The sequence below is a fragment of the Dermochelys coriacea genome, chromosome 9 (genome assembly GCF_009764565.3).
Source record: "Dermochelys coriacea isolate rDerCor1 chromosome 9, rDerCor1.pri.v4, whole genome shotgun sequence".
NCBI classification, from domain to species: Eukaryota; Metazoa; Chordata; order Testudines; family Dermochelyidae; genus Dermochelys; species Dermochelys coriacea.
The window spans coordinates 15368793-15383270 of NC_050076.1; the positions used below are offsets into that span (position 1 = coordinate 15368793).

Here is a 14478-nt window from a genome sequence, read left to right on the forward strand (position 1 = left end):
GACTGCAGTTACAAGAGAGCCAACTAGAATGTACAAAGAGTGGCAGAGTTTTGGTCTCTTCTGGTGGAAGATTCGTTAGGCCTTGCGGGGGGGGGGGGGGGGGGGGCTTTAGTCCACTTCCATTTTAAGTTTGAACCTACAGAGTATCAAATTTATTTTACTTTGACTCTTGCCTTCACGAAATATAAAAGACTTGCTAAAGAAAACCAGAAAAAAAAATCCATTGGTTTTCTGAACATTATACATATAATTTTTTGGTTGTGGGAATAGCAGACTAACCGAGCTAGTCAGCAAGCCTTTGCTCTATTTCCATTGGTGCACTGGAACCCTATTGATTACAGTCAGTTTGGGGCTTCTCACATAAAAGTCAAAGTCAAAGACTCATGTCATCACAGCTGAGAAATATAGTCGACAATGTTGATAGCAGCATTTGCTATAACCACATACAGATCAGATCTACAACTATACAATACAAAGCCATAATTCCATCAAGGCATTCTTGTGACAAATTGTATTAGAACATAGTTAGTAATCCATCATCCAGAAAGATCTATACATAAATGTTGTGTGACTTTGTCTCTTGATTGGCCTTTGTGATGATGGTAAACCACGTGCCAGCTCTCACCAGGGCTTTAGGCACCAGATGAGCACTGACAAATTCATAGCTGGAAACCAGACCAGCTCACCTCTACATTGGTCTTATTCAGGATAGGTGTTAGACTCGTAAGGATGCATTTAGTCTCTATAAAAAAATGCTTGTATGCATTAATCTTATTTAGAATGTCTGAATCTCATGTTATAAAGGTAATACACAAGTTTTGTTCTATAGTTGTGAAAATGCCTGCTCTGAATTTATGAACCAAAGCAGGAGGAATGGTTCCCCACTCATCAAGGACTATAAAGACGAAATAGGCCATCATGCAAATGTCATGATACAAAGACTGGGTTGATGGTCCTCTTACCCCTGTGAAGGTGCTATGACAAGAAAGCTCATCCCCTCACCTTGAATTCTGGAAGACTATAAAGAATTTTTATATCCCTTTGCTGTTTGGGCTTTCACAGGGCTGGAGTGAGGAAACAAAAGCAAAGATTCTCCAATCAACCTGATTTAGCCTTAAAAGGCATTCAATGCTGACAGTTACATCTGTCTAACTCATTTGTGTAAATAAGTTGCCTGCTTTAAACTGTAAACATTTCTTTTTCTTAGTGAATAAATCCTTAGTTAGTTTACTATAGGACTGGCTACAAGCATTGCCTTCAGTGAGACATCTCCGGTACAAATTAACATGGGGTAAGTGACTGGTCTCTTGGGATTTGGATCAACCTGAATATTTTGAGATCTTTGGAGTAAGTGACCATTTATCACTAAGTCCAGCTTGTCTGGGTGGTAAGATGGGCACTCCAGTCTAAGGGGACTGTCTAGAACTCCATGGTAAGGTAATTATAGTGCTTCAGGAGTTCACATTTGTTATTGGTTTGGTGAAATCTAATTTTAGAACATGCAACCAGTTTAGGGTGACTACCATATTTTTTGACAGTTTGCCCTGAGGTTGGCACTCATGGTGATGAGCCATTCCAAAGAGCATGACACCCTTATACTGCTTTATCCTGTGTGTTAGTTTTAAGTGGAAAAAAAAAAAGGGCCAAATACAACAAGGGACTCAAGTCAATGGGATAAGAGTTCTCAGGACCTAGCAAGAGAAAGCTCAATATTTAGAATTTTGCAGTTTACTGGAAAGTTAAAGCGTTACATTTCTGATATCAGTAATGTAGCGTTAGCAGCAATTAGCTTATGATGAAATACACTGAATGATTCTTCCTTAATTTAGACTGTATTTTATCTATCTACTACAGCTAGCTTTCATAGCATGTTTGTGTACTTCAGGGATTTTCCTCTTGGAAGAGAGAGCCACTTTTCCTTCAAACACAGGAACCCAAAGATAGTCACATTGTCAGAAAAACATGCAACGCTCCCTGACAGAACAGTATCCACAACAGTAAATCCTCACAAGGAATTTCACAGGAACCTTGTTGGGTATATATGCATATATTTAGTGGACTGCAACTATATTACTATGATTCACTATACAAGCTTCTAGACTAGCTCCTGATGCAGTAACACTCACCTTGACACAGACTCATTTGACTTTTCCTAAGTCTGTTTAGTACAACAGTAAGCAATATTGTTTTAAACAGTTTATTTACATGATTTATATTGGCAAAAAAACCTATCTTAAAAATACAGAAGTAACAGGCCATCTGACGTCTTCAAAAGCAGCACTAGTTACATAACAGAAAAAGTAGCATTTTGTGATTAAAGGGAATCTTAAGTGTTGGAAATGCCACGCATGACACACAGGCAATTAGTTCAAAGTTAAGTGCAGAAATATACACATTTGGACAATTCCTGAGACAGGGTTGGATAATACAGACTGAAAACGTGATTTTAAAATATACAGCTTGCAAAGAAAAAAAATACAAAAAGATTACGTATAGCAAAGGTGTAGAAAAAGGTTTTGGAAATTATACACCAAAAATCTGTATGTAAAAATATTACTGACAGACATTGAAACCAGGTCCACAATTTCAGCTTTGCATTGGAGGAGCCTGTGCATGAACAAACTATATATAAAAAAGTAGTTATACAAGGTTTGGAGACTATTTTTAAAAATAGTTTCAATTCAAAGGCTATAAATACAATTTAAGTACAGTGATGTTTTTTCTTGGACTTCCACATCCAAAAATTTTACTTTTAATTTACTATCAGATCAGTTACTTTTGGCGGCTAAGCCAATCACAGGATTTGGATGTATGGGATTAGAAAAGGATGCGTAGAAAATACGAAGGACCATATGCAGTAGACCACTCAAAAAGGTACACTCATGCACCAATAAACTAGATCTTCTAGAACAGCCAGACAAAGCAGCTTTATAACAGGCCAACTGTCATACTTTAAAGGGCGTATCTTAAACTATTTCAGGTTAGTCAATGGTCCATGCATTAGCTTTTAAGACAAGTGGTACAGAGCCAATTGATGAAGTTAAGCAGCCTCTTCTAGATCCACTGGATGATGATCTTCAGTTAATGACTCAAGTAAGAGACTTCTTAATTTCAGCATTTGACACCAAAACACTTTATTGCATAAATGGTGACAGTTTGTTGAAAGAAAGTGTTTACATTATGCCGGTGAGGAAATGGATTGTGCAAACGAGTACATTATTTCTAAACCTAGATCAAGTTTTTCACTTGTTTGGTTGACTAGGTGATCTGCTTCAGTACTAGTCAAAGAGTCCCTACCAGTTAGCAAAATGTTAAGTAACTAAGTTAAGCAACTAAGTGACAATGACTAAAGTACCATTATGTCAGTAATATGTCATCTGAACAGCCAGTAGCTTGTCAGTCATTACAGTATAGGAGTCCATTTTAAGCCTACTTCATATCAAGTGGGTTGTTGATCGACTTAAGGTACAATTCCTCTTTGCAAACATTGAGGGAAGGTTGACCAAGGAAGGAGAAGGGATACCCTGGTAGGGAAAAAAGAAAAAAAAAATTGTTAATATGATCAAGGTATCAGTGTCAGTGTTGTAGTCATATCTCTCAACATTTCAAGACCCAAAATAAGCGGGACACAGTGGGTCCAGTTTATTCAGTAGAGGTAGTCTGCTAACCCTTAATTTTAAGGATTGGCATTTTCAAGTTTTGGATAACTAACTTGGTGGGTAAGAGACATGGTTAAGTTCATTATATAAAATGAAGATTTCTCCTGTAATAAGACTGTTGAGAGGTATGCACAGTACTAGGAGACCTTCTGAAGAGTTCTCTTAATAAAGCAAAATATCTAACCCACATCCTTGTGCAGTTCATGCTTTTACAACAGCATAGTATCTCCTTCCAAGTTTTCTAACAGAGAACATGTTATAAGACAGTTTACTATATTAGCAAATCTTGAAAGTTTGAGAGGAGCTTCCCCTAGCTACATAACCACTTAAACTTGTTCTGCTCTTACCATATTTTCAAGCTTCCTCAAAAACTACTGGATTTGACCCTTACAGAGACTTTGGTATAAAAAAGGCCAAAAAAATTTGTAACTTACTTTTGGTAGTTTATTACTAAATACTCTTAGCCTGTGTATTACTGCAAACTAGACAAAGGCTTGCTATTCTGATGTGAACAAGTCTCAGCAGAACTGATCATCAGTGGATTTTGAGATGATCTGCAGGCTTAGCAGTTTGTTGCTAAGCAAAAGTTGAAACTAAAATTAGTACAAGAATAGTTGTAAGAGCTGCTTTAAGAGCTAAAAAATTTTTACAATCTCAAAAGTTTATATTTCACTTGTAGTGGTAACAAGTGATAGTACTATAGTTATGCTTTAGTTGTTGAACTAGAAGAGAAACATGTTCTTATGGAAGTATTTAGCATAGGATGATAATTGCAAAACTCACCGTTTAAGACTCATGAAAGTCTTAACAGTTGTACTCTAGAAGTCTTCCATATTTGCAATCAGAGGCAATAGACTGCATGCTGAATCCAGAATTTGATTGGTCAAATTTTGACTTTAGCATGAAGACTCTCCCATATTTACATTAAATGTGTAAATATTAAGGGGCACTTTAATGCTATCATAGGGCAAACATGGTTAAAAAACTTGGAAAGAAATCCAAACCCCCTCATTATCAGTGATGTCAATTCCATTTCCAAAGAATTTAAATTCCCCATTTCAGACCCAACTAGTTAACAGAAGAAATATTAAGTAGACTAATGGGAGTTGAGATGTGCACCAAGACAGACCAAGGAAAACCCAGCACCCATTAGAAAACATTTGACCAATTCTTTAATCTTTTAGTAGTTGTGCTAAATATGAGAATCTTTAGGAAGCTCACTTTATGCAACGTGGGCATTAAAGATCAGGGTTTGACAACGGAACTGTTCTCAACACCACTCCGGTCATCTCCTACATCACAAGTGGTAGTAATGACAGGAATGGGACAAGGTCTGGCCAACGAGTGGCCATTTAAGCTTTCAGGGCTGGAAGGAGTTTTTCCTTCTCTGGCATGTGAAGGACGGCTAGTTGGAGAGTCAGGACGGAGCACAGGTCGAGACCTGGAACTTTGAGAGCTCCCATCAACAGAATTGGAGCGCTGAACACTAACGACATGTTTGACAGATCCATTTAGGCTGTATGTAGAAGAGGAACGTGCAATCTACAAATAGGAAGGGGGTTGGGGTGAAGAGTTAGTGCAGACACTGCATAATTCACGTTACTCTTTTATTGTGCCTTATTTCAATGCCATATCTCTAAGTAAAAAAAGATTGTACATACCTATGGCCAGGATATTATCTACACAAAAACACTTCACCTAAACAATTCCTTTGAGCCCTTTGTAAGAAGCTTAGTGGGCTCTTATGTTCTGTGAATTTTAAAACTTACTCAATATCTTCAACAGATTAATTTTGCAGGAACAACAGTGAGATCATGCCACAGCACTTTATACAGGTTCAATAATGCATACAAGCCAGAACAGTACTCTTTCTGCAATAGTTTGCTCATAGTGGAGATTGTATTAATGGTCTTAAATTGAAGTAATGACAAATTCACAAGTCATTTTCCCCATCCAAATGATGCTCTTGGGTATACAGCATCAGCAACTATCAATGCTATTGTGTAAAGCACTGCTTTGCCTGGATATCCCAGGTGTCTATATTATCTGTCACAGCAATATACAATTTCAGACAATTGAATCAACTTTATAAAAAAAAAGTGTTATATGTAACTTTAATTCCTCCATGGGATTGTATTCTGGATCCTAGCTCTTAGAGGGTTTCCTGCTGGAACTAAAAGTCACTGGGGTAATTATTGCAAATCCCTAAGCAAGTAACAAGGCTGAAGTAGCTTTACCTCCTGGGGGAAGTTGCATGTGCTAATTTAACTCTATGAGTCCCTGACTAACCAAACAGTATAAAGCGATCACCCTAACATAAATGGGGAAAAGTCACTTTCACAGGATCAATGACACTGACAAAGAGGGACAAATCCTGAAGGACTTGGAGAGATGAAAGATGGGTGACTATTTAGTAAGCTAGGACTAGTATGTGAGCTGTTTTTAAGATTTGTTTTCTTTTGATTCAAACAAAACACACACACACACACACACACACACACGGCTCTCTGGGGCAATGACAGCATCAAAGCAAGCAGAACTGCAGGTGCTCAATGAAATGCAGACATGCTGGGATAATCTGTGAATTGAAGTAGGAATTACATTCTAGATCTAGACAAAGAGTTGTGGGACTCCACCCAAGAAAAATTTCAGACCCCTAGAGTGTGGGTGCCCTCAAGGAGGCCACAAAAGGGATGAGAGATGCAGTTACTTTGAAAACTGAAAATTGCCATTTAGCCTCATCTAAAAGCAAAACTGTTGATTTCATAACTAATTTAGCTACAGGTTGGATTGTTTTTAACCACAGCTCCCCTTTTCCTAAGCATAGGATGGATGCCATGCTGCCAACTTATATGTTTGGTAGTTTACTATTTGGAAGAGCATCAAGAGATTTTGAATTCATCTTGTTAATGCATAGAAAAGAAAGGGATTCAACCAATCCCTTGTAGTTCTGCTGACATGTTTAAGGGTGAAGCTCAACTATGTAAGGACATAGGAGGTAGAGAAAATGCATGACTGGAATGTAACTTTTTATGAGATACAAACTGTACCAGAATGAGGATAGCCATAGACAAAATATCAAGAGGGGAGGAGGAATAAAAATTAAATCTGTAAGTGATTGTTTGGAGAAGGAACCTCTAATGGGAGGTAGGATGCAACTATCCCTGTGGGCAATTTATTCCTTAGTTACCTTTTGCTGAACTTCTAGCAGTTTCCTCTGAAGCAGCTATTTCTGGCTACTGTTAGACAGAATACTGGACCAGGTGGACCACTGATCTGATTCAGAATGTTAGTTCATATGCTCCCATCCTTAACTCAAGCAGCAGAGTGAAGCAATATTTTGACTGATTTGATTATCAGTGGGCCATTAGAATGCACATTCTGCTGTATTACCCCTATTCCAGAGGGGATATCCTGCAAGGCAACTTTTGGAGACAACCACCGCAAGAGTTACAAGGGAAATTTTCAACAAGTTACAGATCTAAGAGCAGGCGTTCTACTCAAAAATTTAGTTTAGTTTATTTTCAATCCCACCAAGTCCCATCTGTTATAGTTGCTTGTGCTGGCAACTTGAGTGTCTACTGTTACAGTTCTTAAACTATAGCAGAGAAAAGAGTAGCAGTGTGTGTTATTTTAAAAAAAAAAAAAAAAAAAAAAAAAAAAAAAAAAAAAAGGAGTACTTGTGGCACCTCAGAGACTAACAAATTTATTAGAGCATAAGCTTTTGTGAGCTACAGCTCATTCATCGGATGCATTTTGACCTGTAGCTCACGAAAGCTTATGCTCTAATAAATTTGTTAGTCTCTAAGGTGCCACAAGTACTCCTTTTCTTTTTGCGAATACAGACTAACACAGCTGCTACTCTGAAACCTGTGTTATTTTAGACACTGAAGACCGAGATCCTCTCCCCTCCCCAAATCTATGACACTGAATATCCTTTCCTGGAGGTTTGGGGCTGTAGCTTCTTGGTTCCTCCCCCACCCTGTTTAGAGTCCATGAGGATAGAAGTTAATGGAGGTAGAAAGCACAGGATGTCTGTTTTTAAAATGGGAAATTTAGCCATTTCAAGTTGCATGAACCAGTTGTATACTTCGTCCTAGGATAGCTTTAGAACTAATTTCATTCCAAGTTGTGCAAAGAGTTTCTCATCTTGCCATGAGAGGGTATGTTCACTCTTAAAAGGTAGTCGCTTTTTGGAATCTGCATAGTGCATTCTCGCTTCTTGTTTCCCATGGTACAGCAGATATTTCTGCATTTTACAGACTGATAGGACATCTTAAGAGACTTTACTCAGACCAGAATATAAATGGAGTTATTTTTTAAGAAAGTATAGACAACTGTTGCATATGCAGTGTGGACCTTGTTTAATAAGAGGTTGCCATGTAAGAATAAGCTCTATGCACCAGAATTAATACACAGTCAGTTTTATCAAAATGAAGGTTATGCCACTTGGACTGTACAGCCAAGTCACTTACTGCTAATGAGGATGTACTGGTCAGGCGGCTGCCTAAGTAACTTTCACTAGCTGAGCAGGGACTCCTTCCTTCTACTGTATTGTGTGCCATTAAAGCCCTTCGAAGAGCTCTCTTTGGTGTTTTGGAGAAAGAAAATGCTCTCGTAACCTGCAGAGTTTGACAAGAGTTGTTACATACATTAAGTCTTAGCATGAGACCATTAGCATCTAACATGCATTCACATTTTGATTTGCTGTGGAATTCCAACAACAGTCTAGAGACCTTGCATGTCCTACAGTGCTTTCTATACAGCATCTTAGAGGTCTACTTTAGTAGTCAACCTGTGCATGCATGCTTTTCAATTCTTGCTTCTTCAGCTGAATGCTACATATGGTCTGGACACATGGGTTGAATTAACACAGACTCTTCATTTTACATAGATCACAAAACAGTCACATTGCAACTCTGCAGCACAACTGATCTCATGGAATTTCTTTTAATGTATAAAAAGTAAAGAAATTTTTTGAATGTATTTACAATCCTGCAATTAAAAAACAGAAACAAAACAAAAATTTCATTTTCTCCTCCTAATCAGTTCACATATATAGAACTTTGCCAGCACTGGCAGAAATACCAACATAAATTTCTTGACTACACTGGCACTGGAAGATTTTGGTGCAAGTAATAAGGTTCACATATCAAGTAATTACTTAGCAAGTAGGGAATTAAACACTTACCTTTTTTGATGTTTTCTTTATTGCCCTGGATGCCCTACTCAACGTACTGTCCACATCTTTTGTATTTATGTCAATTGAATCAGGATCAGTAGTGTAAATAAGGTTTTCCTACAGACAGGCATAATTATAAGAAAAGGTGCACAAATCCAACACATCGAGTACACAAAAATTTGAATTGAATCTTGTAAAATTTATCAATTTCTGTTTAAAGATCTCTAAATTCCACTGGAGAAGGGATAGCGAATGTAGCAGCTGTACTTAATCTTGCAGCTGCTATTTGGATTTACTAGATTTACTGAAGCTAGCTACTAGAACAGTCTCTTGTAGGAGACCTTAGCCCCATTTTCAAAATCAGGGTAGTCAAAGCAAACCAAGTGGGTCAAATCTGAAATTGTTAAAAAGCCAGGGCTGATGTAAAGGGGTATGCACATTTGAACTGTAAATGTAGTGGAGTCTTGGCATAGCAAGATACTCTACTATTTTAATGGACAGATTGGATAGTCTTCAAAAGTCTTCTAGTTAAAGTCGATACCTTTGGCCTATGTTTGGTAAAAAGTGCTTCAGAAGATCCCAAGTTCCTCCAGAGAACAGAAATTAACATTACTGGAATGATTCAAAAAAAAAAATGTAGACTATTCAGTTACATAATTAAGAGCAGTGCCCTAGGGCATAGGATAGGATGAAGCTTTAAATATTTGTATAGTTTTACTTGCCAGTTTTAGAAGAGTCACTGACATCCCAATAAATATTTCATATTTTGCGTTCTGAAACTCCAGTAGCATCACAGGAGTCTTTAGATTAGACTTATGTGAGGGATAAGGAATTGATCTTTTGTGAAGTCTGAGGAAAGCTGCCCGAAGACGACTGTACACACAGAGTTAAGTTTCAAGAACAGCTTATGACAGCATTATTCACTGCAGTGTTACTAGGGCAGAGCTCAAGATAAAGCCTTTACTGCCACCATGTGGCAGGCTTGTAAATACCTACTGAATTTATGAGAAAACAGGCATAATTATACATCACAGACTTTTCAGAAAGGGTGTGGTGTCCAGGTACAGATGGAGAAGATCAAGTTTTTGACCCCCTAAAGTGCAAAAAAGATTCCAGTTTTATTTGGTATGCAAATCAAGCTAAAGATGGGGGCACACTCAGGATGGAAATGTGTTGCTTTAAAGTGTGGTGGGGCTGCTGCCTTTAAGTTGACACCAATGTATATTACCACTCTGAGGACTGGATGTAGTTAGGAATGGACAAGGTGTGTTTCAGAGTATCGTATACCACACTAGAAAAGCACTTGACCCCTCACTATTTCCAATGACAGAACATTAGTAACAGATGATACCCCATTTCTACCATTATACTTATTAGAATTGAGTGGCGACAAAGAGACAATTAAAGGAACTGATAGATGGGTGGCTTGCCCACTTAGCAAAACTGTCAGATACTTCTCTCAGGATAAAAATATCTTTTACTGTGGGGGGGGGGGGGGAGAGAAGAGGGGTAAAAATACCCCTTCTCCAGAAGTTCACCCATTCAAAGTGAGCCAGTGGATCAGAAATAGTACACACATTCTGAACTAGTGTCCTCATGGAAAGACAAGACTCATTTAAAGAAAGGTTTGGTTTTTTTCAGCCTTAAAGAAAAACCCTCAAATATTTAACAGATTGTATAGTGAAAATATGAATTAACATGCTGAGCACAGTCAAATTCAAACCGGCTGTTCGCTCCAGAGTGAGTGAGTGTAGGTACATGTGTGCGTGCGCCCGCCCCCCCCCCCCACACACACACACACAGAAAATGTAAGCTGGAAGGTCCTTGCCCAGTTACCATTTACATGCTGTATTTCAAAGTTAATAAAATTTTTATTTTTGGCTTCTGGCCTGGAAATACACACTAGAAATTCTTAAAGGCGTGCTGGGAGAAGGTTGACATCTTAGAACATTCCAGTTTGTGATGAAAGATGCTTTAGGGCTCTATGCCTCCCTGAGGTAGAAGCATTTCAACCTGTTCTATCAGGCTGTCTATACAGACCAACGAATTAAGGGATTATACACAGTCAATTTCTACATCTCAATGAAAATGCCTACTGTTAGAAATGCTACAACAGTGCAGAGAATTACGCTAGCCTGGCTTACACTGGTAAAAGACCCAAAAGATAGTATAAACATGCCCTATTGCATCTATACTACAGGCCTTGGACTGTTATAAAAAAAACTACTAATTCTTTATGGTTATTTAAAAAAAAAAAAGAGCTAGGTTCTGTAGAACTTAATGGTTAAGGGGTAGGCCTTAGTAGCCCTCTTAACCACCAGAGAAGTTTCTTATTCTGTTAGCTTGTGGATATGCCAATGCCTGGTTTCTTCCTGTTATCACAAGGAAGCAGTTAAATTAAATGCATCTAAAAGACATTTGCAATGAACTATTTTCACTGATAACCTACTACTAGACAACTTACAGCATCTGCTTTACAAATTGTGTTCGCTACATGCCGACACAGCATCTTCAACCAATCCTCTTTAGGAGGCTCCTCAGTTGTCATCTGAAAACTGAACAACAAGTTGTTCTGTTCTGTTGGTGGCCGCACAACCAAGGCAAAAGCTTTGTGGCAGTCTATAATTGAAGACAAAAACATTCAGTTCACACATTTCCAGACAGAGGACAGTCAACGTTCATACAAATTCTGGAGAAAAAAAAAACCACCAGATTTTAAGCAAGTAATCTTATGACTTACATTTAAGTAGCAGTCAGGTTCAAGTTAAAAAGACTATTAGGATATGTCTACACTGCAATTAGGCTCCTGTGGTTGGCCTGTGCCAGCTGATTCAGGCTAGCGGTGCTTGGGTTAAGGGGCTATTTAATTGCACTGTGAGGGTCCCAGAGCCTGGGCTCTAGCCCAAGCCTGAATATCTACACTGCAATTAAAACAGCCCCTTAGCTTGAGCCCCACTAGCCAGAGTCAGCTGGCACAAGCCAGCTGAAGGGGGTCTAACTGAAGTGTAGACATTGCCTTAGAGGCAGCATAGTCTAATGGATACGGAAATAGTAACAAATCTTGGATTCTCTTCTCAGTTCTGCAACCTTGGGCAGGTCCAGTTTCTTCACCTGCAAAGCAGAGGTAAGTGATGCCTGCCCTATTTTGTAGGGCACTTTGAGAAGCAACATCAAAGCTGCTATTTATTCTATTATGGAGGAAGTTTGACCATTTAAGATATACAAGTTTGACTAAACAGAATTATATCTTAACATCAATCTCCTTTAAACCCAGTCTATGCTGGACAAGTGACCCATTGCTGACAGCCAACCGCTGCTGAACACAATTAAGTTGCAAATGTAGACAGACAGTGCTCAGCACTGCTTCAGAAACGTGAGCTAGAACTTGGTCAGAAGAGTTCAGCTACCCTCTTGCCACCAATGGATCATCTTTTAGTGTGAAGAAGCTAAGAGACTAAAATTCATTGTCAGTCTACTCTGGTGTCTCTGCCATCAAACAAGGCTACAGCAAAAAAAAATTATATATACATATTATATATATATATTCCAAACACTCTCCATTAATACCAGTTTTAAAAAAATGACTGCAGTTAAATCTAAAGTTACAGTTAGACTGTATGAGGTGGGTGCCTGCTTACTAGATGGCCTCTTCCTACTTTACTCAGAAGAGAAGTCTTAAGCTCTGAAAAAACATACAAACCCAGTAACATCTGATGAAGAGATCTAGAGAACACCAACCAAAAAGTTTGATCACTTGAAGTGAAGCATTATTGTATTTTAATTTCTAACCAGAGAATGTTTACAGCAATTACAAGCTTCTGAAAACAGATTTATGATAGCATTGCTGCTACAACCTTGAATAAACTGGTATGAACTGTTGCTACTGTGAAACATTAATCTAATCGTGACCAAAAGGTAACACGAGTTAAGTTAAACCTTTGTCCTCAGGTGGCAGGGATAGCTCCTTGAATGCCACCACCACATTTGAAATGTGGATTTGTATTTGTGGAAACAGCAATGGGACAAGCAACAAAAAGCACACTCAGCAGAACAAGGGCTGTGTTTAAAAGGTCTGTAGGCTTGCTTTTTTTTTTTTTTTTTGCAGGTTCACAGTGCCATTTGGCTGGCTCTTGTTGATATGGCCTTTAGTGGTTATTTCAAGATCACTGGCCAACAGGCAAACAATCTTTAAATAAAAAACTTGTTCCTCTGTGGTTTCAAGCCAGAACATTAACATTTGTAGCTGTCAGCTGGAGTGTAATCACATAATTAGTTCTCAGAATATATTATAGAACATTGAAGTGTGTCTCCCCCACAGGGTTTATTAGCTATAACACCATTCCAAGCACAGACCTTCTGTCTCCTTGATGTCTAGCACTTTCTTGATCTGCGAGAGAGGCATGAGAACAATGTGTTTGAGAGATGCCGGGGGCCTGGTCTGGCCATGGGGGCTCTTGAAAGCACTGATAACTTTGTGCCGTTTCCTTGCAATCTGTAAGAAGAGTATGAGGTAACAAGTTTATATCTTACAATTAAAACAATCATTAAAAATCAAAGCTTAAAGCTTAGTGAGAGAACAGATGAAGTCTTCATCTAGTAACCAGCTCCAACATATGGATTTATACTTCTGTTTAGAGAAGCTGTACGTCTGTTTTTTCAGAAGAACTAGGATTGTTTTATTTAAAAAAGAGGAGGCATGTTCCTTGAAAGGCTATGACATTTCCTCTCATCTGCTTCCCCTAGTTTCCCAGTATACTCTTGCATGCACCTAGCTGTAGAGCAAATCCTAAAAACAGCAGATCGGTCAATGTTCAAACAGGGATGCCATCAGTTAGTTGTAGCCCAGTACAGTATTTGGATTTTCAGAGCCCTTGGCCCAGCTTAGAAAATCCACTTCTCTGCAACCAGAGTGACTTAAAGCAGTGTTATCTACAATGTGATAAGGTTGGCTTTACCTAAGCGAGACAAGCTACTAAAAAACATGGCAAACTCAAAGCAATGAGGGCCACAGCATTGGAAGGTGGATGGACTAAGGGTTCCCAGGAGACACTTTGGCAGCCATTTGCTTTATGTTAGTATTTTTTAAATGTCTAACTGCTCTTTTCCATGAAGCCACGCGCTATTTGCTACGGGAAAGAAGGGGAATTTGGGCATAAGTTGTTTATAAGTAGTCCAAGGTAGGGAGAGTGTTCCAACATGGTCCAATGCAAGCCATCCTTTGACCTCACATACCTCTCCAATACTACCCACACTCAAAGAAGCACTTTTCTTTTACATTCAAACTTAGAGGGGTTTATCTGACACCTCGGATACCTAATTCACAGGAGTTAGTTCATGATTCTGTTCTTACATTCACAAAACTGGAAGAATCTTCTCTGTACTCTATTTGCTACATTTTGATAATGACTTCCTCTTCTGTGCTTTCTTCAGTGATTGACTATTTTTGCCCCCTCAAGATTCTATCACTGGATCCCTTATTCCCTTTTCAGAGTAGCAGCTGTGTTAGTCTGTATTTGCAAAAAGAAAAGGAGTACTTGTGGCACCTTAGAGACTAACAAATTTATTAGAGCATAAGCTTTCGTGAGCTACAGCTCACTTCATCGGATGAATTTGGTGGAAAAAACAGAGGAGAGATTG

At 38.6% G+C, this 14478-nt stretch overlaps 1 protein-coding gene across 18 annotated transcripts in view; it reads right to left on the reverse strand.

The window, feature by feature from the left end:
• Window positions 1–2306: 2306 nt before the first annotated feature.
• ECT2 (epithelial cell transforming 2) overlaps window positions 2307–14478 on the reverse strand; it is a 130069-nt gene continuing 117897 nt past the window's right edge. For 9 of the 18 annotated variants that reach the window (XM_043491566.1, XM_043491567.1, XM_038417108.2 and 6 more), the window contains 6 exons: window positions 13195–13333; window positions 11306–11460; window positions 8851–8958; window positions 8135–8281; window positions 4881–5201; window positions 2307–3524 (listed from right to left, as the gene is read on the reverse strand). In XM_043491566.1, the coding sequence (XP_043347501.1) occupies window positions 4905–5201; window positions 8135–8281; window positions 8851–8958; window positions 11306–11460; window positions 13195–13333 (846 nt within the window). In that variant the 3' untranslated portion in view covers window positions 2307–3524; window positions 4881–4904. The remainder of the gene's footprint in view (window positions 3525–4880; window positions 5202–8134; window positions 8282–8850; window positions 8959–11305; window positions 11461–13194; window positions 13334–14478) is intronic. The other 9 variants (XM_043491570.1, XM_043491572.1, XM_038417116.2 and 6 more) reach the window with 1 other exon arrangement.